This window comes from Talpa europaea (genome assembly GCF_964194135.1).
Source record: "Talpa europaea genome assembly, chromosome: 13".
NCBI lineage: Eukaryota > Metazoa > Chordata > Mammalia > Eulipotyphla > Talpidae > Talpa > Talpa europaea.
In genome coordinates, this window is record NC_140080.1 from 63647838 (window position 1) to 63674023 (window position 26186).

At 36.4% G+C, this 26186-nt stretch overlaps 1 protein-coding gene and 1 pseudogene across 3 annotated transcripts in view; one reads left to right on the forward strand and one right to left on the reverse strand.

Moving 5' to 3' along the window:
* TAF4B (TATA-box binding protein associated factor 4b) overlaps positions 1-26186 on the forward strand; it is a gene marked incomplete at its 3' end in the record, with an annotated part of 103735 nt that overhangs the window by 47878 nt on the left and 29671 nt on the right. For both annotated transcript variants that reach the window (XM_084252309.1, XM_084252310.1), the window contains exons 10-12: positions 10174-10343; positions 14386-14516; positions 19115-19240. In XM_084252309.1, the coding sequence (XP_084108435.1) occupies positions 10174-10343; positions 14386-14516; positions 19115-19240 (427 nt within the window). The remainder of the gene's footprint in view (positions 1-10173; positions 10344-14385; positions 14517-19114; positions 19241-26186) is intronic.
* On the reverse strand, positions 20720-21994 carry LOC311183216 (glyceraldehyde-3-phosphate dehydrogenase-like; annotated as a pseudogene). Its single transcript has 2 exons — positions 21478-21994; positions 20720-21124 (listed from the first exon to the last, which is right to left on the reverse strand). The product of its transcript is annotated as a glyceraldehyde-3-phosphate dehydrogenase-like (transcript).

Genomic DNA, 26186 nt, shown 5'->3' on the forward strand with positions numbered 1-26186 from the left:
TGATATGATCAATAATTCAATCACGAATATATTAATATAGGAAAGAATATATTATACTTTGAAGTAATTTAATACCTGCTAGTATACTGTATTAACAAATTGCAGGATATATCCCTTCATATTAGTGGTTTTGCATTCTTTGAATAGATACCTAGGAGTGGAATCCTGAATCATATGATAGATCTATTTTTAATATTTGAGAACCCTCCATACTGTTTTTCATAAGGACTGGGCTAGTTTACGTCACAACAACAATGTAAGAGAGTTCTTTTTTCCCCCACATGCTTACCAACACTTGTTGTTTGTAATCTTTTGATATAGGCTGTCCTTACTATAGTGAGATAGCATTTCACTGTGTTTTTTTTTTTGCATTTCCCTGATGCTAAGTGATGATGAGCGTTTTTTCATATGCCTGTTGAACATCTGTATGTCTTGTTTGGAGAAATGTCTATTTGGTGTTCTGCCCATTTTATGATTGGGATCTTTGTTTTCTTATTGTTGAGTTGTATGTGTTCTTTCTTTATCTTGGATATCAGCTCTTGGTCAGATGTACGATGTACAAATATCGATATTTTTTCCCATTCAGTTGGGTGCTTTTTGTTTTACTGAGAGTTTCTTTTGCTCTGCAGAAGCTTCTGAGTTTTATATCGTCTCATTTGTTTATATTTCTTCATTTGTTTATATCTAGGAGTGTTTTGCTTGGTTTTCTTCAGTGTATTTTATGGTTTCAGGTCATATATACGTATATTTAATCCATTTTGGGTTAATTTTTGTGTAAGTGCGATGTTAATCTTGCTTCGTTCATTTTTGTTTTTGTTTTGTTTTTTAAGATTTATTTGTTTATGTATACAAGAACTGGGTGTAGGCCAGAGGTGCAGTGTGTGAAAGGCAGATTGGGGAGCAGAACAGGCAGATGTACTGAAATATACTGCTGAGGGGAGCAGCAAGTGAGACAGAAAAGGTCTGCTGTGCCATGTGGGTTAGCTCCCTGGCCGGCCAGGATTTGAACTTGTGCTGCAGTGGCTGGCCATAGCTTGATAGTGCTGTGTCTTTAACTCCTGCACCACCAGGGTGGCCCCTAATTTCATTCATTTGTAAGTGTCTGCCTGTTATCTCTACAAACATCATTTGTGGTAGAGACTCCCCTTTCTCCAGTGTATGTTCTCGGTACCTTTGTTATAGATAAACTATCCATAGATGTGCAGGTTTATTTCTGAGTTCTCAACTCTATTCCATTAGTCTGTGTCTCTCTTTTTACTGTTTTGATTATAGCTTTGTATTATAAAGTCTAGAAATGTGATATGATCAGTCTTCCTCTTTGTTTGTCAGGATTATTTTAGCTATTCAGGGTCATCTGTGGTTCCATATGAATTTCAGTAATATTTGTTCTCTTAGAAGAATAATGCTGGAGACTTCATAGGGATTGCATTGAATCTGTATAATACTTTGGATAAGAGAACCTTTTTAAAACAATTTTAATTCTTGTAGTTCATGAGCAGGAAGTATCTTTCCACTTCCTTGAATATTTTTCTATTTCTTTTTAGCAGTTTTCTTAGAGTTTTCATTGTATAAATCCCTCACCTTCTTGCATAAGTATACTCCTAGTGTTTATTTTTTTTACTTGTGACTAGGAGTGGAATTGTTTTCTTGATTTCTTTCTCTTTTAAATTGTTTGCATATAGAAATGCAACTAGTTCTTACAAATTGATTTTGTACCCTGCACTTTACTGCATTGATTTATTAGTTCATGTAGTTTTTTAGTGACGTATTCAGGGTTTTCTATGTATTTCATCATGCCATGTGCAAATAGTTTTACCTCTTCTTTTCCAATTTGGATTCCTTTTATAGTTTTCTTTTGCCTAACTTCTCTATCTGAAACTTCCAGTACTCGGTTGAATAGTGGTGACAGTGGACATCCTTGTCTTAGAGGGAAAACTTCAGCTTTTCACAGTTGAGTATGATGTTAGCTATGGATTTGTCAACATGACTTTTATTATATTGAGATATGTTCAACCTATCCCCAGATTTTATAAATTGTTTTTTATCACAAATGGATGTTGAATCTTATCAAATGCTTTCTTTGCATTCACTAATATGATAAAATGTTTTTTATCTTCCCTTTTGCTGATGTGGTGACTTACATTGATTACTTTCAGATGTTGAGCCATCCTTGTGTCTCTGGAGTAAATCCTACTAGGTCATGATGTATTGTTGGATTTGACCTGCTAAGATTTTGTTGAGGAATTTTGCATGTATGTTCATTAAGGATATTGTCTGTAATTTTCTTTTTGTGATGTTGTTGTCAGGTTTTGGTATCAGAGTGAAACTGGCCTCATAAAATGTGTTTGGAAGTATTTTTTCCCTCTATTTTTTTGTAAGAGTTTAAGAAGGATAAGTATTAGTTCATCTTTGAAGGTTTAGTGGAATTCACTAGTGACACTGCCTGGGCCTGTCTATGAAACCCATGTGGTCTAATTCCTTGTTTAATTTTTCTGTCTAGTTAATTTTTTCATTGGTGAAATTGAGGTGTTGAAATCTATTATTTGTTGCTGCCAGTGTCTGACTTCAGCTCTAATAAAATTGCCATATATATATATTTATTTTATTTTATTTTAAATAAATTTTATTTTTATATTCCCCATACAATTGCAATCCCATTATTTTGACCCCAATCCCTCCCCTCTACACCCCCTACCCCCATAGAGTGTCTCTTGTTCATAGTTGTTTGTTGATTTTGATTCTTTCTTTCTTATAGTTATTCTTTTTCCTGGTCCCTTATTTAAGTTTTCTAGATTCCTGCTATGAGTGAGACCATCCAGTATTTTTCTTTTTCTTTCTGGCTTATTTCGCTGAGCATGATCCCTTCCAGCGCCATCCATGTTGCTGCAAATTGCATGTGTTTATCTTTTTTGAATGCTGAGTAATATTCCATGGTGTATATGTACCACATCTTCTTGATCCAGTCATCTATTTTTGGGCATTTGGGTTGTTTTGCCATATATATTTTGATGGCCCTTCATTTAGTACATATCTAGATAGATAGAGTGAGCGAGCGAGAGTGTTATGTCTTCCTGATGTATTGTTCCTTTAATGATTATATGGTAGCCATCTCTCTCTTGTTACTTTAGTTGTGAATCTATTGTATGTGATATTAGTGTGGCTGTCCCTGCCTGGCTTGGGCCCCAGCAGCCGTTTACGTTGGCGTCTGTGTTTCTTTTTGAAGCTCAGCACTCCCAGAGATAGTAGAAGAAGAGGTTAATTAATTTGCTTTATGTTAGATACATCTCCCAACAAGTGGGAGAGTTGGAGTCTGTGATAGGCAATTTGACCCAGAACCATCACAGTTTTTACATACTGTTCTACTTCCCATCACAATGTAATAGATAAACAACACACTGTTCTGAGCACTGAGAAATTCTACAGCTATTTAAATACTATTTACTACTCTTCTATGAGCAATAGGTGATGAAGATGATTAATATCAATAAAAATGTTTACGGCAGATATATTGATTACTAGACTAGACAAAGTAAGACCTATCACAACACAGGCAAAATATGTTCTCAGAAAAAGTAGCAATTGGATCATTGCTTTAAAGTTATTTAAAAAATTAAACCAACCTTTCTTTTTCCTTCCTTCCTTCCTCCCTTCCTCCCTCCCTCCCTCCCTCCCTCCCTCCCTCCCTCCCTCCCTCCCTCCCTCCCTCCCTCTCTTTCTCTTTCCTTTCTTTCTTTCCTTTCTTTCCTTCCTTTCTTTCCTTCCTTTCTCTCCTTCCTTTCTCTCTTTCCTTTCTCTCCTTTCTTTCCTTTCTTTCCTTTCTTTCCTTCCTTCCTTCCTCCCTTCCTCCCTCCCTCTCTCTCTCCCTCCCTCCCTCCCTCTCTCTCTTTCTTTCTTTCTTTTATATAATTCTTATGTCATTTTTCATTTTTGCACAATGTATGCATTTTCATTTTGGTTATAGCCCCCGTATGATTTCCACCCACCCTTGTTTTGATCCTATGCCCTCCTCCCTCTGCCCCCCCCATAGTATGTCTCTAGTTTATAGTTGCTTGTTGATTTTGATTTTTTTTCTTTATTATAATTAGTCTTTTTCCTGGTCCCTTATTTAGATTTTCTAGATTCCTGCTATGAGTGAGACCATATGGTATTTTTCTTTTTCTTTCTGGCTTATTTCTCTGAGCATGATCCCTTCCAGCTCTATCCATGTTGCTGCGAATTGCATGAGTTTATCTTTTTTGATTGCTGAGTAATATTCCATTGCATATATGTAACACATCTTCTTGATCCATTCATCTATTTTTGGGCATTTGGGTTGTTTTCATAGCTTAGCTATTGTAAATAGTGCTGCTATAAACATTGGGGTGCAGGTGTCTTTTTGAATTAATGTTTCTGTGTCCTTTGGGTGAATACCTAGGAGAGGAATTGCTGAATTATATGGAAGCTCTATCTCTAGTAGGCTGAGGAATCTCCACACAGCTTTTCATAGTGGTTGAACCATTTTGCACTCCCACCAGCAGTGTAGGAGAGTTCCTTTTTCTCTGCATCCTCGCCAACATTTGTTGTTGCTGGTTTTTTTTAATATATGCCATTCTCAGTGGTGTAAGATGGTATCTCATTGTAGTTTTGATTTGCATTTCCCTGATTACAAGTGATGTCGAACATTTTTTTGTAATGCCTGTTGGCCATTTGCATTTCCTCTTTGGAGAAGTTTCTTTTTAGTTCTGCCCATTTTTTGACTGGATTATTTTGGGTTTTTTTGAGTCTCATCAGCTCTTTGTAGAATTTTGTGATCAGTCCTTTATCATTGTGTTGTGTGCAAAAATTTTCTCCCAGTCGGTGGGATTTCTTTGTGTTTTTGGTTATTGTCACTTTTGCTATGCAGAAGCTCTTTAATTTGATGTAGTCCCAGCTGTTTATCTTTGCCTTCACTATCACTGCTTTGGGTGATGTGTCTGTAAAGATGTTTTTTAGGTGCATGTCATATAGTGTTTTGCCTATATTTCCTTCTATATATTTTATGGTTTCAGGTCTTATGTCTAGTTCTTTAATCCATTTTGAGTTGGTTTTTGTGCATGGTGTGAGGTAGTAGTCAAGCTTCATTCTTTTGCATGTAGTGACCCAGTTTTCCCAGCACTATTTATTGACAAACTCTCTTTGCTCCATTGCATATTCTTTGCTCCTTTGTCAAAGAGTAGTTGACTGTAAATCTGTGGGTTTATTTCTGGATTTTCTATTCAGTTCTGTTGGTTCCATGTGTCTGTTCTTGTTCCAATAACATGCAGTTTTGATGATTATGGCTTTGTAGTATAGTTTGAAATCTGGGAGTGTGATGCCTCCTTCCCTTCTCTTTTTTTTTTTTTCAGGACAGATTTGGCTATTCAGGGTTTTTGGTGGCTCCATATTAATTTCATCAATATTTGTTCTGTTTCTTTGAAGAACGTCATTGACATTTTTACTGGAATAGCATTGAATCTGTAAATTGCTTTTGGTAGGATGGCCATTTTGATAATGTTAATTCTTCCAATCCATAGGCAGGGATGTCTTTCCATTTCTTTGCATCTTCTTCTATTTCTTTTAATGGTTGAACCAACATTTCTAAAGTAGGTGTTTGAAGTGAGTCTAGGATTGATATAAGACTTCGACAATGGAAAGATAATGAAAAAGAGGAGTTGAAGACTAGAACAAGAAGGGAATAGCCTGAGCAAAGACTAGACTCAGTAGGAGCTATTTGGCAATGAACAATGGAAGGAAAGAATGCTACGTTAGCATTACCTAGAAGGCCTCGGATATCAGGTTGAGTTCTTAGGAGCATGAAAGGTTTTTGAACAAGAGGGTAATGTCATTCATTCTACTTCAGAAGAACTAGTCTGGTGCTATTAAAGATTTAAAGAGGGTGGAAGAGATTTAAGAAGGCAGACATGAGTAGTGGTTAACTTTATCAAAAGCTAAAGAACTATATCACTTTCTTATGCCAGAAAGCAAGGTATTAGTGATAATTGGATAATACTTTAATTTTTGCAATGTAACCTATTATACCCCACAGATTTCATTTCCATGTTTTTAAAAATAAAATAGATCGTCTTTCACAGCACCTTTATTAAAAGGCACTGTTTTAGTCCAGATAGCTTTTAAAGATGTGATTCAGAGATGTTAACTTTTTTCTTTACAGTTAATACCAAGTTAGAATCTCAAATGCCTCAATATCAAAGCTTTTATTACTGTCCTGGCCAGTTTTAGACTTACTGCTAATGCTGCCACAGTATTGTCTTTGTTTTCCTTTAGTCTGCCTCATTAGATAAAGTTTTAAATGGGTGCTGTTTTTTATGGCACCTTTTCCTTTTCCCTCAGTAGGGATCTTCCTCTACTCCTTCTGCCCATAGTATCCATAGCAACTGGCAGCATTAGTAGAGGGAACTGTGTTCAGCTTGGAGCAAAATAGGGGAGGAGGTAAGGCAGGCAAGAACAAATCTTACTGGTTGGTTAGGTCCTTGCTTATTTTCAGAGAAAGGCTGTAAGAAGATTCTAAAAAACCGTGGTACTGATAAGTTCTCTTCAGTTTACCACACTGCTAGGTATGGTAGTAAGTAGGTATGGTGCAGGTCTTTCTAGTCTGTCTGTGAGATCTAACAGGAACCATACGAGAAACCTCTTACAGTAGCAAGGTGCAATTTATAGGGCCGATGTACCAGGCACATATTTGAAATTGTAAATGTTCAGTGTGGAGTGCATGTGTGTAAAGGCCATGTGTATATACCTTAAAAATTCTGATTTTATTTTTAAGGAAAGGACATCCAGGCAGTGGTTATGTCTAAATTTATTTATTTGTACAAGCACTGGGTATAGTCAGAAGCGTGGGAGGGTGAGAGAATTCACCAGAGCCAGAGAGGGGAACAGAACAGGCAAACTGACAAAATACATTGCTGAGGGGAGCAGCGGGTGCGGCAGGAGAGGTCTGTGCGCCATGTGGGACCCTCGCCTGCAGGCAGCTTCGCATCCCAGCGCTTAACCACTGCGCCACCAGGGGAGGCCCGTCTAAACTTACTTTCTATTTTTAGTTATCATAAGTGCTTATTTTTAAGTGTCAGTAATCATTTTGATTGTGTAGTTCATGTACATAGTACAACATTGAAAAGATAGCAGGAAACATAATATGGTATAGAGTAAGTCTTCTCATCCTTTTACCATTTATAGTAGGAAAATTTTTCATGTATATTTTCAGAGACATATTATGCCAATATAACGGTGTGTTTTCAAAGTATAGTGTGTTCTGTGACACCCCCTCCCCCAACCCCCTCTTTTTTCACAGTGTGCCTGGCAATTGTTTTGCCAGGTCAAAACCGGCTGATTTATTCTAGGTGACTAAAAGGGACCTTAGAAAGCACCAAATCTAAGAAATTTGTTTTTCAGTGGAGTAAATATTGGGAGTTCCAAAGATATTAAATAACTAGTTAGGATTCTGTTTTGGTGTGAATTGATTTTCCATTGATGTGTACTTACTTGGTCCTTTTTTTTTTTTAATTGACTTTGTATTTTTGGAGCAATTTTAGGTTCACAGCAAAATCAAACTAGGAAAATAAGACTTTTTCCTCTACTCGCACACATGCACAGCCTCCCCTGTTTATCCATACCCCCTGCTAGAATGATCCGTTTGTTACAGTTGATGAGTGTTCATTGATATATCATTAGCACCCAAAGTCTGTAGTTTACATTATAGTTCACTGTTTATGTTGTACATTCTATGGGTATTGACAAATGTTTAGTGACATCCACCATCATAGACTCATACTGTGCCACAGAGTAGTTTCACTGCAGTAAAAATTCTCTCTGCCTTTTTATCTCTCCCTCTCCACTGACTCCCTAGCCACCACTGTTTTTTTTTACTGTTTCCGTAGTTTGCCTTTTCCAGAATGTCTTAGTTGGAATAATCAGTATATAAATCTATTAAGATAGACTTCTGTTTAACTATATGTATTTAAGATTCTTTCATGTCTTCACATGGTGTGATAGCGCATTTATTTTTAGTGTTCACTGTATTCCATTGATTTGATGTGGTACAGTTGATTTATCCATCTACATACTGAAGATCTTCTTAGATGTTTCCAAGTGTCACCAATTATGAGTAAAACTGCTATAAACATCTGTGTACAGGTTTTGTAAATTTTCAGCTCCTTTGAGAAGTGTGATTGTTGAATCCTATAAGAGTATGATTACTTTTGTAAGAAATCATCAGTTGTCTTTCAAAGTTCCTCTGCCATTTTGCATTTTTACTAGTAGTGAATGAGGTGGTACTTCACAACCTCACCCACTTTTAATATTGTAATTGTCCAGGATTTTGGCCAATCGATGGGTTTATAGTGGCATCTCATTGTTTTAATTTTCATTTCCCTAATGTGGAACATCTTTTCATATATTTATTTGCCACCTGGCTATCTTTTCAGATGAGTTGTCTGTTAGCTCTTTTGCCCATTTTACTTGTTGAGTTTTAAGAGATCTTTGTATATTTTAGATAACAGTTATTTGCCAGGTGTGTCTTTTGTAAATATTTTTCCCCACTCTGTGGCATTTTCATTCTCTTGATACTTGCTTTTTAAAAATATTTTTTAAGATTCAGGTCTCGGTTTATCTTCAGTCTTATGATTTATATGTTTGCTACATTTCAGATGTTTAACCCTTTGCATTCCTCTGTCCCCTCTCAGGGGACACTGGTAGCCAATGTCCAGAATGGTTCGGAGTGCAAAGGGTTAAATTTAGTTGTATCTAGAAATACTACTTTACTTACATGGGTGGCATATTGAATCTTAAAATCATCCTCATCATTTCTGTCAGATACTTCTGTGACATAAGGTAGAGTTTGACCATTCTCATTTAGTATCTTTATTTTGCATGTTTCATTTGGTGTTTTGAGATACTAATTTTTTCTTCTTCTCATTGCAGAGACATACCTTTTAATATTGAGCTTCTATATTGTAAGACCATTTTGTTCATTCATTTCACTTGTAACTTCTGTGTAGTACTTTCTTTCTGTCATTAGTGTGCATCTCATATATTTGAGTGTGGACTCTTTCCCACCTCACCCCTTGATGTGCTTCTTTATAAAGTTGAACACCAGAGGCCTTGCTTTCTTGAACACTTGCTAATTATAATGTATTCCCTTTATACTGCAGAAATGCATTACCAGAGGGAGGGTCATAATTTACATCTATTGACGTGAGACCACATGATGCACCATTTGGTCTATATAATAAAAAGAAACAATATCTCTTAAATAATAGTTAATGTAAATTATGTTTTGCATTTGTGTGAATTATGATCAATAACAAAATTGTTACGGCATATGGTGATAAGGATAATATAAAGGAATTTTAGTATCCCCCCCCCCCCCACTCTTCTCTACTCTTAAAATACATACTTATCTTAGTACTATAGCCATGTAGCAATTTTTAGTAGCTAAAAACAAGTATTTAATTTTCCTGGTGCAATGCAAAGAGTTCAAACAAATTTTGTGTTTTATGTGTATGTCTTTTATGCATGTGTATATGTATAATTTTATATGTTAGTCCTTTGTAGTCATTTGGTTGAGAATGTGGTTTAATAAACTCAGTTGGTGCAGATGGAACATACAAAAAAAACCTAAAGTAGTCTTAACTATTTGGTTTCGGAACAGATAGTCAAGAAAACATCTTCTCAAGGATCTTTATTTGGGTGTAGACCTTTCCAGGACAGGAATTCATGCTGCCCCTCAGTGAAACATGGATTGCACAGGGGAAATCTGAGGGACTTAATCATCTTGGATGAAAACAAAGAAGTCTGTTTTCATTTCTTTGTCTGTCAATGCAGGGGATTTGAGGATAACTTAGTGTAACTTCCAAATCCCTCTTGGTTTATCTCATATACTAAACAGAGAGGCAAAGATAGTCACTAGAAAAACAGTTTATTCTGATTCATCTTTCTGATATTAAATATACACTAGTGGTTAGAGATACCAATTAATTTTTAAAAATTACAGGGAAAGATAGTTCTTCAGTTTTCTTCTTGATTGGATGAATTGGGTAAAATATTGTCTTTTATTATAAGGAGAGATCATAATTCTTTTCTCTCCTAAATCATTAATATGCCACTATCAACATCACCGCTATCAAAAAAGTTGTTTTTCTATTGTTTTTTTTTTTTAAGAGATGAAGATGATATCAATGATGTGACTTCCATGGCAGGGGTCAATCTCAGTGAAGAAAATGCCTGCATCCTATCAACAAATTCTAAAGTGATTGGCACACTTGTTCAGTCATGTAAAGATGAACCATTTCTCTTCACTGGAGCTCTTCAAAAGAAAATTTTAGACATTGGTAAGTGCATACTTAATATTATTGACCTCATAGTATTATCTGTTCCAGGGAAAATACTATCAGAAAAGACAGCTTGGATTGGTTGTGTTGGAACTCTGAAGCTTAAAGAGGCTCTAGAAATAATGAAGATTTTGTGAGTGTAAGAAAAAAAAATATCTTGAAAGTCACTAACAATAACTTGAATCATGTATTCCATGGTTTCTGGTTGAAAAACTAGAAGTTAATATTTTTTTATATTATTGAGAGAATAATAGTGTATATTTTTGTCAATATATAGACATTTTATATATATATGTATGAAAATAAAATATACATACACACAGTATACTAAATTTATTTTTGGGTCCTATTCCTTCCTTGCTTGGCCTTTAGGCATGCCTGTGTACAAATGTACACTAGGTTACAATTTCTATTAAGAGTCTCTGTAGGCCAAGGAGTAATTGTTAGGTGGCTTAATACATGAAAATAAAGAGAACATGCCAATTTCATTCTAGAGCCAAACAGGCTCTTTTGTTTTTGTTTAATACCAACTTTGAATATTGTGAAAGACTATAATCTCCCCAAGTTAACTACAAAAAGACACAGGTTGCATATGAGTTATCTCATATCTTCATTTCTGATCCTGTAACTTATTAGGGGCCAGTACTAGTGATTTTCACTCAAAAATGTTATGTTTTATAAAGAGTAGGAATCTTTATATTTGTATTGAAGACCTAATACAAAAGTGTTCAGGGTTCCTGATTATTTTTTTTATATATAACTATGATATTTTTAAGAATTGCAAGGGGTGTAGTTATTATATGTATTAAGTCTGCTTCGAAAGAAGTAAATGGTTGATCTGTATGCTATACAGATGAATCTTTTTAAATCTCAAATTTGAGGGTATAGTGTCTTTATCATGAAAAAAAAAACACAACAGAGTTTACAAATAATCCAAAAGGTTAGAAATTTAGAACAGTTGATTATAAAATATTTGTGGTTTCCTTTGTTGTTTGATTTCCCTCCTTTCTCCTCCTCTTCTTCCTTCTTTCCCTTTTTTCTTCTTTGCATATTTATTTTGTACTGCACAGTGCAAGTTCCTTAATTTTGGAAAAAACTAAGCACTATGCCTTCCTGTAAAAGCTGGGAAAATTTACTAGTATTTTAATTCCTTGTACAATTATCAAGGACTTGGCTAGAGTAGCAGCAGATACATAGCTTTGTCAATTCCCTGCTCCCTACCCTAATTTTATTTCTAGCTTTATTTAAGTTTTAGCACTGAAAAAATAGTTTTGATCATTTAGAGCAAGGATTAGCAATTTTTTCCACAAAGGGGCACATTTGCCACTTTGTGAACCATACAGTCTATGTTGCAACTACTTGACTATGCTGTTTTATCACCAAAAAAATCCATCAACAAAATGTAAAAAATAGGCAAGGCTATATTCCCATCAAACTATTTACCAAAAAAGACTAGATTTAATTTGCCAAACCTTGCTTTCAAGGAGAATTTTAGGAACAAAATTGTTCATCAGTTCTTAATAATGAAGCACAAACTTGTCACTTAATGTGATGGAAAACTGCAAAATATCATTTCTGATTTTACCTAAGCTTAACAAAAAATCCAAAACCATAGAATGAATGAAATTACATAATTCTAGGATTTTTTTCATAGTACAATTTTGTCTTTATAGAACTGGTCAAAACCAAGACCATTTCTTAACAGAAATGATAACTTTACGCAAATAATTTTTTTGGAAGAAAAATTTCCTGCTGGAATAATATAAGGCAATTAAACATGCTAATATTGTTCCTTTTTTTGCTATTTATCTAAATTACGTTATATAGACAATCTGTAAAATCACTTAACAAGTTGGCAAGCACCAATTAGACTTCTTTAATGAATTGGTTTTGTTAAAAAACAAAACTGTTTTATTTAAAAGTGGGAATTTGTTTTATAGTATTTAATTTTATAACTTTCTTATTTTTTATTATGAGTTTAGTGAAGATAATAGAACATTGAATTGGTCACTAAACCCTGGAATTGTTTCTAAATCCCTATACTTGTTTATTTCCAATATCTTAAAAATGGGTACTTTCAGGCCTTCCCTGGTGGTGCAGCGGTTGAGCGCTGGGCTGCGAAGCTTACCTGCAGCCTCTGCAGTGCTGGTTCAATCCCCAGCCACCAGACGAGGGTCTCACATGGCACATAGACCTCTCCTGCTGCACCCACTGCTCCCCTCAGCAGTGTATTTCATAGGTCTGTTTGTTCTGTTCCCTGCTCTGGCTCTGGTGAATTCTCTCACCCTCCCTCACTTCTTGTGCCTGGTTCTTGTATAAATAAATAAGTAAGTAAGTAAATAAATAAATAAATAAATATTTTTAGGAAAAAAAGGACACTTTCCTTTTACATAAGATGAATTATTCTGTTTTAACATTATTTTAAAAGTTTTCCCAAGACAGTAACTATATTTAAATGCTCATTTTCTTTAATTTAAGCATGTCATCCCCTACCTACTGTATGTATACTGATAATTGTAATCATTGGGTGGTTTTGAAATTGTATTGTCCCTTCTCTAGAAGGCCCCCAATATTTGTTTATGCTAACAGTTTTAGTGAAGTACTTTTGACTTTGTAGTGTTCTTTTCCTGCTTGAATCTGAAATTGAAGATGAATCCGTTTCACTGCAAAACAGTACATGACATTTTGAGGGTTTGACTTAGGAGAAGCAGGATAATTTTATATACATATATATTTTTGTATACATATATATTTATATACATATACAATTTTATATACATATATATGTGTATATAAAATTGAGGTTGAGTTAACATTGGTTTATACCATAGTTTGTACATTGGAAGTATAAGATTTCCCTTCTCAGATGTTCTTATCTCGTTGTACTCACCATGGAAAAGACCCATGGTCCAACACTATAGTGTTGTGCTGTTCCCCAACCTTCCTCTTGCTCCTCCCACCGGATTATTTTATATTTTCTTCCTATATTGTTCACTGTAACCTTCATTCTGAATTGAAATATAATATTTATTACATAGTGATGATGTCAAAGAATAGATATAAAATTTGTTGGTTTTTAATCAAAAGTTATTTTTGCTCTACTCATTCACTCTCTGATGAATATATTTCAGATAAAGTACAAAATCAAACAATATCTTCAAAATTTTTATTTACATACATGTGTTAAAAGCAAATACAATGGTACCATTAAGATGTCATTTAAATTAAACTTCCTAATTGCCTATATAATTAAACTTAGGTCTCTATTGATACAGGTGGTTTTACTGTGCTGGAGAGTTTCTGTTTAAATACTGATAAGGTTGATTTATAAATGAGCTTCTGTTTTGGGGTTTATGGTCCTGGTTGTTTTGCTGAAACTTTTCTTCCTAGTAGCAGAAAATAGAAAAGAGGGTTGGTTTATTTATGGAAAAAAGATATAGTGAAAGGAAGTCATTCAAATGAATGGATGAAATAACAAAGCTTAGAACCCCATTTCATATTGTAAATTGATGACCAGGTTAATTTTTCAGAACATGAGTTAATGCAAAATAAGCATGATTGGTAGTGGACAAAAGAACATAGGTATGTCTTGTAGGTATTAGCAGAGACTCACAATCTGAATTCATTGAAATAAATGTCATAAATTGTTAACTGTGTCAAACAGGGCAAAATGTAATTTTCTATTTTTTTAATTACTAAAATGAACAGAATACAGCACTAATTTCTGCAGTTACCATTTTCCTCCCTGAATACTAGACTTGATTTGTGTTCTTATTAACTTTGTCCTATAAATGACCTTGCAAGGAGAATGATTCTAGAGGCTAAGTGAAACAATGTCTATATTTTCTGAGGCTTCAGGCTAGGTTTTATTAATATAATGTCTAAGATCTTTGAAGTTGTGACTTTACCAGGAAAATCATAATCTCCAAACCTTTATTCATAATGGGTATGACTTCCAGGGGGAACAGAATACCTGCTGTGCTAATTATTTCAATTATCAGCCACTACTAAAACACGTAATGGATTTTCTCTGCTTCCACAGGTAAAAAGCATGACATTACAGAACTTAACTCTGATGCTGTGAACTTGATCTCCCATGCAACACAGGAGCGATTACGAGGCCTTCTAGAAAAACTGACAACAGTAGCTCAGCATCGAATGACAACTTATAAGGTAAAGAAAATCATTAAGCAATTGCAAACTCTTGTCTCTCCTCTTTGTCACATTAAAGGTAGTTTTTTGATGCAAATTCATACTCTCAGTATTTTCTTAAAGAAAACAGTGGGAACTTGCATTTCATATTGGTAGAAAATTAAAAGGTCATTCCTAATTTGCCTTATTTAGATATGCTTATGACAAATAAAATTCAAAGTTTAAAATGGTATCCAAAGCATCTATATCACTGTATTTTGAAATATGCATCTGTTCAGTCTGAGACATCCTCCTTAAAGCTTTTGGTTGGTATTGAAAGGGTTTGTTAGAATGGAATATTGGCTAGTTCTGTTTTCTTCAATGATCTGTCCTCTGCTAGCACTCCTCTTCCTTTTAGTGAGTAAAATGATTGTGTTCATTGCTAACACAGGTATCATTCATCACTATATTGACTGCTTTACTAAAAAATTACATTCAAAAATAGCTTCTTTTTGTCACTGGTATGAGGAAATCACTTGTCATCATCAAAATGAAAGCACTTGATTTAAATTACTTGAATTATGATTTTGGAGGAGTGAATTTATTGGGTGGTTAGGGATGAAAAAGAAAAATATAAAATTTTCCCTTTACATCAAAAAATTTTGAAAGCTAGATTTTATACAAATGGTTTGTAGGTAACATTATGAGAGGGTGAGTTTGCAAGGATGACCCTTGTCATGATAACCTAACCATACTAACCATACATTAAAGGAATATAGGGAAATACCAGCTTTCATATCACTCGTATGTTTCCTGGAGGAATCACCCTATTTCTCTTCTTCATTTAGAACTGGAAGAACTATTTATAGTTGGTGAGATTCTCATTGTATAAATCTTTGTAAGAACTTGCTAGATTGAAAAATGTTAGATCAATGAGAGAAAAAGCTATGAATAAACAACACAAATAATATTGATGTTTCTTTTTTTGTGTGTGTGTGTTTCTAGAATTTGTCCATTTCTTCTAAGTTATCTAGTTTCTTGGCATGCAATTATTTTATTATTCTCTTACCTTTTTTTTTTAATTTCTATATGAGCAGTAGTAATGATCCTACTTTCATTTCAGATTTTAGTTCCTTCAGGTATTAAATAAGTTGTTGATTGAGAGCTTTTTCTTTTATTGCTATAAATTTCCCTCTGAGCACTGCCTTCACTGCATTTTTACAACTTTTGCTATGTTGCGGTTTTATTTTCATTCATCTTTTGATTGTAATTTCCTTATTTTAGTTGACAAAGTGTGGATTTTCTAGTTTTCTTCTTGTTATTCATTTCAAGCTTCACTCTGTAGCGGAGAAGACATGTTTTATGATGTAAACAATTTAAGTTTTTTTTTTTTTTTAAGATTTATTCCTAAAAGAACTGGGATACAGGCCAGAGGTGTGGGGGGTGAAAGAATTCACCAGAGACAGAATGGGAAGCAGAACAGGCAGACTGAATGAAATACACTGCTAGGGGAGCAGCGGGCGAGACAGGAGAGGTCTGCTGCGCATTGTGGGTTGCTCCCTGGCTGGCGGGGGAATCGAATTCATGTTGCAGTGGCTGTGGATAGCTTCAAAGGTTGTGTCCTAACCACTTGCGCCACCAAGGAGGCCCGTAATCATCTTAAGTTTAAGGAGGGTTGTATTTTGGTCTAACACATAGGATGTCTTTGAGAATGTTCCATGTGTACTTAAGAAGGATGTGTATTCTGTTTTTGGGTGAAGTATTTATGTATGTCTGCTGTAGTTAGCTGATTTATAGTGTAAAGTCTTCAATATCCTTATTAATTTTCTATCTTGGTATTCTATCTATTATCAAGGATTTCAGGTGTTATTAGAGAACCATTTCTCTTTTCAGTTCTGTCAGTTTTTACTTAGTATATATAGGGCTGGGCATCCCTGGTGGTGCAGGGGGTTAAGTACCACCACTATGAAGCTATCCGCAGCTACTGCAGCACAAGTTTCCACATGCTGACCCACATGGCACAGCAGACCTCTCCTGTCTCACCTGCTACTCCCCTCAACAGTGTATTTAAGTCAGTCTGCTTGTTCTGTTTCTCACTTTGTCTCTGGTAATTCCTATCATCCCCTGCACCTCTGGCCTGTACCCCAGTTCTTTATGCATAATAAATAAATCTTAAAAAAATATGTTTGGGGGCTGCATTGTCTGTACGTTTCTTCTCCTTATAGCTTTTTTTTTTTTTTTTAAGATTTATTTATTTATTTATACAAGCACTGGGTACAGTCAGAAGCGCGGGAGGGTGAGAGAATTCACCAGAGCCAGAGCAGGGAGCAGAACAGGCAGAAGGACCGAAGTACACTGCTGAGGAGAGCAGTGGGTGCAGCAGGAGAGGTCTGTGCGCCATGTGGGCCCCTCGCCGGTGGCCAAGGTTCGAAAGGGTGCAGAGGCTGCGGGCAGCTTCGCAGCCCAGCGCTCAACCACTGTGCCACCGGGGAGACCCTCCTTATAGCTTCTTAATGAATTGACCCCTTTACCAATATGTTTATGTCTTTTAGCAGTGTTTTGCTTAAAGTTTATATTGTCCAATAATAGTATGGCCTCTCTGGTTTTTCTTTTGATTATTATTTACTTGGAATATCTTTTTCCATCTTTTCACTTTCAGCCTATTGGTGCTTTTCTCTAGAGTGAATTTTTTGTAGATCGCATATAGCTGAATCATGTTTTTTAATCCATTCTGCGGCTCTATCTGTTGATTTTTTTTTTAGTTTAAATTATTTGCATTTAAAGTGATTATTGATAAGAAAGAACTAAGTTTCTGAGTGACAGCTTTTTTGTTTTGATTCCCTTCATACACACACACACACACACACACACACACTAGATATATACACTGTGGGTTTCAATTAACTTCCAAAATTATAATACTATAGTTTGAGTTGATAACATGATGCTTACCTTCAATTTTAGAAAAAGTAATTCTCTCTCTCTTTTTTTTTTAAATTTTTTTTTTGCTCTTTACAATTACTTTAAAAAGTATAGGGGAGGGAAAGGGCCCTGTGGAACATGATAGAGGATTATTGGGGCACTGGTGGTGGGCAGGTTGTGAATGTATACATTTGTAGATATTTGAACCTATAACCCCTGGAGTAAATACAAAGATATAAACTGACTTTACCTCAATTAATATAATACTGGGAACAAATTTTTTAAATTACTTTTCAAACCTCGATTCTCCCTTTCAACCTGTTGTTTCAGAAATACATGAGTACATCATTTATAGTGGGTAGTTTCTATGCAAAACTTTATGGGTATGATTTGGTATGGAATAGGCTATTTTGAAATAATGTTAATTATTATTGAGTGAACACAAAAATGGTAAAGATGAATTATTTATTATTTCAAAACTATTGGTTATTATGTTTATACTTACATGTTTGGTCTATAATGTATTCTATATTCTGTCTTTTACTTTTTAACTTTAAAAGAACCAGAATTCTTTTTTGTCTTAAACATAAAGTAAAATAAGTAGCATTAATACATCCTTTTCTATAATGCTGTGTAATGCTCTTTTGATCTAGATAAATACCAACAAAAGAAATTTAATTTAAAAAGAATCTTGGGCATATGAATCAGCCATAAGCATAGAGTAAAACAATGATGGATGCTGTACCCATGATTTCCAAGCCAAGCAATGACTTTTGAACCAAAGGTTTAAAAGCATTGTTTCCTACTATACATGCTCCCTCAGACTCCCTCCTTTAGGTTGGATGTATGATTTATTGAGATGAGAGATGCTAGGATAACTTAAATACTGATTGGGAAGATCACCTTCCCCTCTACCTCCTCCAAAAGCATGCACTCATATAAAGAGGCCAGATAGGTGGATATATCAGTTGAAGAAAATGACAAAATATTTAAATTGGAAAGCAATGTTTTACACGTTAGACTATCAGAACAAATGGAGTAATGTAAATTTTAACATTTTATAGAACAATTAAGATACACGATTATGCTTCTCTGTATGGCTCTCACTTATAAATTGTTTGCTTAATTACTCTGACTATAATTTCTGGCCAACTGCACAGCCGAAGGGAATACTCAAAACAGTTTAGGATTTTATTGTTTGCCATTTTATCTTATGTTTTATTTTGATACAAGTTGCATTCACTTGTCAAGGCTAGATCAGACCAACAACAGAAACAGTAGTGATAACTTGACTTTTTTGGTTTACTTTTTAGTGAGATAATTATTTGTTATTTGTTTTTCACAGGCCTAAGGCTTAATTAAACTATATTAAAGTCTGCTGAGATGACAATAACTTATTAAAAAGGTTTGGGTTATAGGTAAATGGCATACTGTTACTTTCTACTTCCTATTCTTAGGATCTGCTTGACATAATTTTATTTTTTACTCTCTTGAGTGAGGCTTACTAGGAAAGCTCTTTGAAATGGAAATGCTTAATCCCCTTTCAGATTTTAAGAATGATTAAAGTCCTTCTTATTAAGTCTCTTTAACAGAAATAAAAAATATCTCATAAAAATACATTTCCCTCCATATGTTGATGTTATTGTCTCTAGTAGATTTATAACAATATCTAGTAGAGAATGTGTTACCTAAGATCATCGTAAGACTTTTTTTTCCAGGCAAGTGAAAATTACATCCTGTCTAGTGATACCAAGTCACAACTCAAATTTCTTGAAAAGCTTGATCAATTGGAGAAGCAGAGAAAGGATTTAGAAGAAAGGGAAATGTTACTGAAGGCAGCCAAGGTAAGGTCCTGTGTGATTTACAGGTGAACATGGCCTGGCAAGGAGGACAGAATTACCTTTATTGTTGGTTGACTATCATGTTTGGTTTTTTTTAGGCCTTTGGATTTCTCTGAAAGATTTCTTAAAAAGAAATTATAAATAGAATCTCTCACACCCAGGGTTATGTGGTTATAGTAGCTTTCAGTTAATTTAATTTAATGAAACATCTTTTGACTTCTTTTTATTTATTTATTTGTTTGTTTGTTTGTTTATACAAGCACTGGGTATAGTCAGAAGCACGGGAGGGTGAGAGAATTCACCAGAGCCAGAGCGGGGAGCAGAGCAGGCAGAAGGACCAAAGCACACTGCTGAGGGGAGCAGCGGGCAGCAGGAGAGGTCTGTGTGCCATGTGGGACCCTCCAGTGGCCAGAGAGCAGCCGGGGATCGAACCGGCGCTGCAGAGGCTGCGGGCAGCTTTTCAACCCAGCACTCCACCACCGCTGCGCCACCAGGGAGGCCCTCTTTTGACTTCTTAGTCTTAATTTCTCTTTGCCCAGCAGCATACCTGCCACCACCAACATAGCACCTCCCCTCAGACCGAAGTAAAAATGTTTCATAAAAATTTCAAGGTCTTTTTAGGGATTTGATTTGATGTGCCAAATTGAAGTTGAAAGAGGAAAATTAGAAAGTACAATAGATGGAAGGTTATGAGTAAAGTTAGGAGTAGTTAGGATTATATGGAACAAACTGTAGGATGGGCAGAAATGGACTTAAGAGTGTAAAAGAGAGAACAGGTGAGGCTATTATTTATTTCCTTTCTTCCTTATTTAAACATTTACCTGGACTATTAGCACCAGGTGGAGTGAAAGCTAATTCTACTACATTTTTGTAACTCCACAAAAATGGTAAAGATGGGCCTATGGCCTTTGTGTGTAGTTTTAAAAGTTGGGTACTAGTCTTTAGTCTTATTTATTTTGTTAAGCACCTTAGTTTTCATTTCTAGTATTCTTGGCAGTCTCCATTTTAGAGTATTTGTTCCTAATTACTTACCAATTGCCTTTTAAAAAACTAGTTTATTTTGAAATTATTGCATATTTAAAGAAGAACCATACAAAAATCTCTCATTTACTTTTCCCACAGTCCCCCATTTTTAACACTTTACTGAATTTTATTTCATCACCACCCTTTCTATATATACATGCACACACAAGCACATTTCTTTTAGTCTTGTCTCTTTCATTCTTTTCTCCTTTCTGTCATTTCCGAGGGTTTTTTGTACATTCACAAAACTTTGCAATTTATCATTTATTTATTTTTGACTGAGTACAGTGTACTTTATTGATCGTACATGACAAGGTGGGGCTCCTTAAGCCCCTTTCCTTCTCAGGGATGGAACTGTATAACCAGTCAGGAGATTCTCAATGTGGATTAGTGGGGGAAGGACTCCCTAGTAGCTGAGGTTGGCTGTATTCTTGCTGGGGCTCATGGTCCAGGGGTCTCTTATTCATCAGAGGCCATGTGAACCACCACCCTGTTGCTATAACCAGGTTCATTGTCATACCAGGGAGTTTGACAAAGTGGTCATTGAGGGCAATGCCAGCCCCAGCATTGAAGGTAGAGGAGTGGGTGTCACTGTTAAAATTACAGGACACAGTCTGGTCCTCAGTGTAGGGTAACTTGAGGAAGCCCCGTGATGCCTGCCTCAGCACTTTCATAATGTCATTGTATTTGGCATTTTTGTCCAGGAAGCAGGTAAGATCCACAGCTGACACTTTGGGAGTGGGGACACAGAAGGCCTTGCCTGTCAGCTTCCCATTCAGCTTAGGGATGACCTTGCCCACAGCCTTAGCACCAGTAGAATCAGAGATGATATTTTGTTTTTTTTTTTTTTTTTTATAAAGAATGCTATTTTTTTTTTTTTTAATAGAGGCATGCTTTATTTATTTGTTTGCTGGTTTGTTTGTTTTGTTTATACATGCACTGGGTACAGTCAGAAGTGCGGGAGGGTGAGAGAATTCACCAGAGCCAGAGCGGGGAGCAGAGCAGGCAGAAGGACCGAAGTACACTGCTGAGGGGAGCAGTGGGCGGCAGGAGAGGTCTGCACGCCATGTGGGACCCTCCTCCAGTGGCCGGGGAGCAGCCGGGGATCGAACCGGCGCCGCAGAGGCCGCGGGCAGCTTCGCAACCCAGCGCTCAACCGCTGCGCCACCGGGGAGGCCCCAGAGATGATATTTTGAGCAACCCCTCAGCTATCACACCACAGCTTCCCAAAAGGGCCGTCCATGGTCTTCTTGGTGGCAGTGATGGCATGGACTGTGGTCATTAGTCTCTACAATGCCAGAGTTGTCATGGATGACCTTAGCCAGAGGGGCTGAGTATTTGGTGGTACAGGAGGCATTGCTGACAATCTTGAGGAAATTGTGGCACTTCTCTTGGTTCACACACAACACAAACATGGGGACATCAGTGAAGGGTCAGAGATGATGACCTTTCTGGCCCCACCATCAGGAGAGCCCCAGCCTTCTCCAAGGTAGTGAAGATGACAGTGGATTCCATAACATATTTGGCACCAGCATCATCCCATTTCATGTTGGTGGGATCTTACTCCTGGAGATGGAGATGGACTTTCCATTGATGACAAGGTTCCTGGTTTCTGCCTTGATTATGCTATTGAACTTCCTGTGGGTAGAAGCAGTAATGGAACATGTTGACCATGTAGTTGAGATCAGTGAAGGGATCACTGATGGTAGCAATATCCATCTAGCCTGAGGTAAAAGCAGCCCTGGTGACGAGGCACCCAATCCAGCCAAATCCATTCGCTTTGACCTTTACCACAGTGTCTGGGGGAATACATTGGCACTGCATGCAGAGAGGCGCCTGTCTGTAGAACCAAGAGAAACAGCCACAACTCTCATTTCTAATTGGTCTTTTTCTGAACCTTTTGAAAGCAAAGTTCAGACTCGATGTCCTCTTATTCCTAATTCTTTCATTGTCCGTTTTCCCATTACAAATATGTTTTTTATTCAGTTGTCTGAGTCTTTCTTTTTCTTTCAGGTTTAAGAGTAGAGGTCTTAACCTTCTCTAGGATGTCTCTTAACCTGGTTTCTTCTGATACTTCCTCGTGACTTGACCTAGGTTGTACATTCTTGGCAGAAATACATAGAAATGATGCTACATTTTCCTCAGCTGATCGTATCAAAAGGCAGCCTTGATAGCCTGGTCACATGGGTGCCTACCAGTTCTTTCCATTTTAAATTTTTCACTTTCCGCTTTGTAATCAATTAGTTTTTCATTGGAAGCATCCTGACAGCATACCAATATCTGTTCCTCATCATCTCCACATATCAGTTTTAGTATCCATTGATGACTCTGCTTGAATCAGCAATATCTGAAGATTATTAAGTGGTAATTTTTTTATTTTCCTAATTCTTTCTACATTTACTAGCATTTTACTATATGGAAGAGATTTCCTTTTTCTCTTATTCATTCAATAATTCATGCATTCATTCATCAGCAGGGGCTCATGGATTTCTATTTAATCCAGCAGAATTTATCCATTACTAGATTTTTATGCTCATGTTGCTTTTGAGTGGGAAGACCCAGCTGGCATATCTATCCTTTACTCATGTCTCCATCACTCACTGAGTGTGTATTTACTTTTGGCACCAAGTATTCCAGGCCCAGCTTTTATTCTTCCTTCCCTAACCCTAGAATCAGCCTTTTCTCCAAGGAACCCTTCTCTGTTTAGTTGAGGATGATATCCAGAAACTAAGATTATAGTATACAGTATGCTTATTTTAGTGGAGTGTCATTATACGTAGGCCCTTTCCATGGACAGAGCTAGGAAATATATGTATAGTATGTATACTTCCTCATGACTTGACCTAGGTTGTACATTCTTGGCAGAAATATATAGAAGTAATGCTACATATATATTTATACATACATATGTGCACACACACATGTGCATATGTACACACAAACATACATCTGTAACTATCTGTATATGTTTCAAAACCATGAGTTTATATGGATACCTCTAATTCCAATAAATATCTTAGTATGCTTTTTTTTTTTAAAGATTTATTCATTTTTTTTTTAAAGATTTATTTATTTATTTATACAAGCACTGGGTACAGTCAGAAGCGCGGGAGGGTGAGAGAATTCACCAGAGCTAGAGTGGGGAACAGAACAGGCAGACCGATGAAATACACTGCTGAGGGGAGCAGCGGGCGGCAGGAGAGGTCTGCGCACCATATGGGGCCCTCGACTGTGGCCGGGGATCGAACTGGCGCTGCAGAGGCTGCGGGCAGCTTCGCAGCCCAGCGCTCAACCACTGCGCCACCAGGGGAGGCCCCTAAAGATTTATTTATTTTATACAAGAACTGGGGTACAGATCAGAAGCATGGGAGGGTGAGAGAATTCACCAGAACCAGAGCGGGGACAGAATAGGCAGTCGGACCGAAGACACTGCTCAGGGGAGCAGCGGGCGGCAGGAGAGGTCTGCGCGCCATGTGGGGTTCTCCCTGGCCGGCAGGGAATCGAACCGGTGCTGCAGAGGCTGCTGAAAGCTTCACAGCATGGCGCTCAACCACTGTGCCACCAGGGAGGCCCCTATCTTAGTATGCTTTCTGGCCATAATCATCCCATTTTTATAAATATATTCTCCATAATTGAAATCTTGGCTCTCATTAACCTCAATATATTTACATTTTCCCTCAATTTACTTAGCTGATCTATGTAACTAATCTCTGAGACAGTCATGTCAGCCCTCTCCTCTATCTGCTACTACTTTTACTCTCCTCTGCCCTCACATCATCACCCTTATAATTGGCCTCCCTGTTCACTGACTTATTCCTCGTTGAGTCTGTCCAATCCTTCAGACCTGCATTCTTAGCCATTGTTCTACACCTTCATGTGCCCTAATCCACCAAAAGAATGTGGGGACACCACAACCTTAGCACTGCAGCTTTCTACTATCCTACAGTTTCAGCCTCCATGCTGACACAACCTGCATTGGGAGGGGCAGGTAGGGCAGGAAGATGGTCCATCTTGAGCCTTGAAGTATTATAAACAAGCATGCATCCAGCGTAATGGGGTGATTTATTGGTATTTTATCTCCACTTATGCTGTAAATAAGGTCATAAGCAATTAAATACTTTAGTCATTATTAGGTACAATATACTTAGCTTTTCCTCCTTTACTAAACTTCTAAATATTGGAGTGTCGCAAGTGTTAATATTAGGCTTTCTTTGCTGTCTACATTCCCTCTTAAATTTATATTTCCAATTCAGTCTTCATTCTGGAACTCTGGACTCCTATGGCTAACTGCCTGCTTGAAATCACTCAGTTCAATAGGCATCCCAAATTTAATGTGCCCTAAAGAACTTATTTTTCTCCACTCTCAAAATAACTTTTTATGTTTTTCTAACTCTGTAAGTGACATCTTTACTCACCTAAGTGATCAAGCCAAAAAACCTGGGAGTCATTTTTAACTCCTTTTATTCTCTTTTCTATCCACATTCATTTCACTCCTTATTTTATTTCCAAAATGTTTCCATTTTCTTGTTTATCACATCATCGTCACTACTGTTGTCTGTCATCTTTCACTTGTTATTTTTATAATGTCTTCTGACTGATTGATCTCCTTTTCCTTCTACAGCCATGTCTCACCTTATTGTCAGAATAATGTTTTCTTAACAAATTGTGTGTGTCTCTGTTGCTTAAGAGCCTGCAGGGGCTTCCCCTTGCACTAAAAAATTGCCAAATTTTACTCTCTGCTCCAGTCGCACTGACCTTTCTTTGTGCTGAACTTGTGTCCCTCCTCATGATGTTACATGATTAATTAGGCATCTAAAACTGAGCGTTGAATTTGCTACCCCTACATCTGTGCCAGCTTTTGCACCATCCTAGTTACTTAGTCCTGAATTCTAGGACTCATTCATGATTTCTTTCTTTATATCCTCTGTCTAATATAGCAATAAATCTGGTGACTCTACCTACAAATTATATTTCAAATCTGATTACTTACCATTCTCTTCTTTGCTATGATCCTACTCAAAGCTGTCTTCTTGTCTTTCCTACTCTTGTATTTGCCAGTTGTTTTAGAAAGTTCTCCTAATTGCTCTATGTGCTTGTGTCTCCAATCTTAGATCCCTATAGTACATTCTTTACATAATAGCCAGAAGATCTTTCCAAGGTGTCATATCAGTAGCATCTCACTCCTGTGTTCCGAACCATCTAGTGGCTTATTATCATATAGCTAGATTAAATCCAGTCTCCTTATCTTGGCAACACATGGTCTCCAATCTTATTTCCAACTTTCCTCTGTATTACAACTGCATGGGCTTTCTTTCCTCAAGTATGCCAAGTTTATTCCCATTTTAAGGCTTTGGCAATTACTATGCCTTCTGCTTGGATTGTTCTTTTCCCAGCTCTTAGCATGGCTGCCTCCTTCCTGTCATTCAGATTCTCCTCAAATGTTACTCCTCACAGATGTCTTCCCTTATATCCTACAGAAGCACTCCCATCCAGTAATTGTGTTTTCTCCCCAACCTGAATGTTTTATATATCACAACTGTGTTTAATTTTTATAAATTTTTTTCATCTCTTCTTAAAATGTAACTTAAAATTAAAAACAGAAGCTTTGTGTAATTTTCTTTCTATATTGCCAAGGTTTAGAACAGTGACAGTAGAATTTGTGCTACTGATAGTCACTAGATATTGGTTGAATCCAAAGACTTAATACCCAGATGCGCCTATTTTATATTGAGACAAAAAAATTAAATACACACACATACATCTACACATACACATATTTTGTATATTCATTCTTTGGTAATGTTATAGGTGGAATAGCAAAGGAGTTTGTCTTAGTTTGGGCTGAAGTGAAGTTGTTTTAGTAGATCGGGAACAAAAATGAAGGAAAAAATTACTAATGTCGGGAATTTTTATAGGTATTTAAATG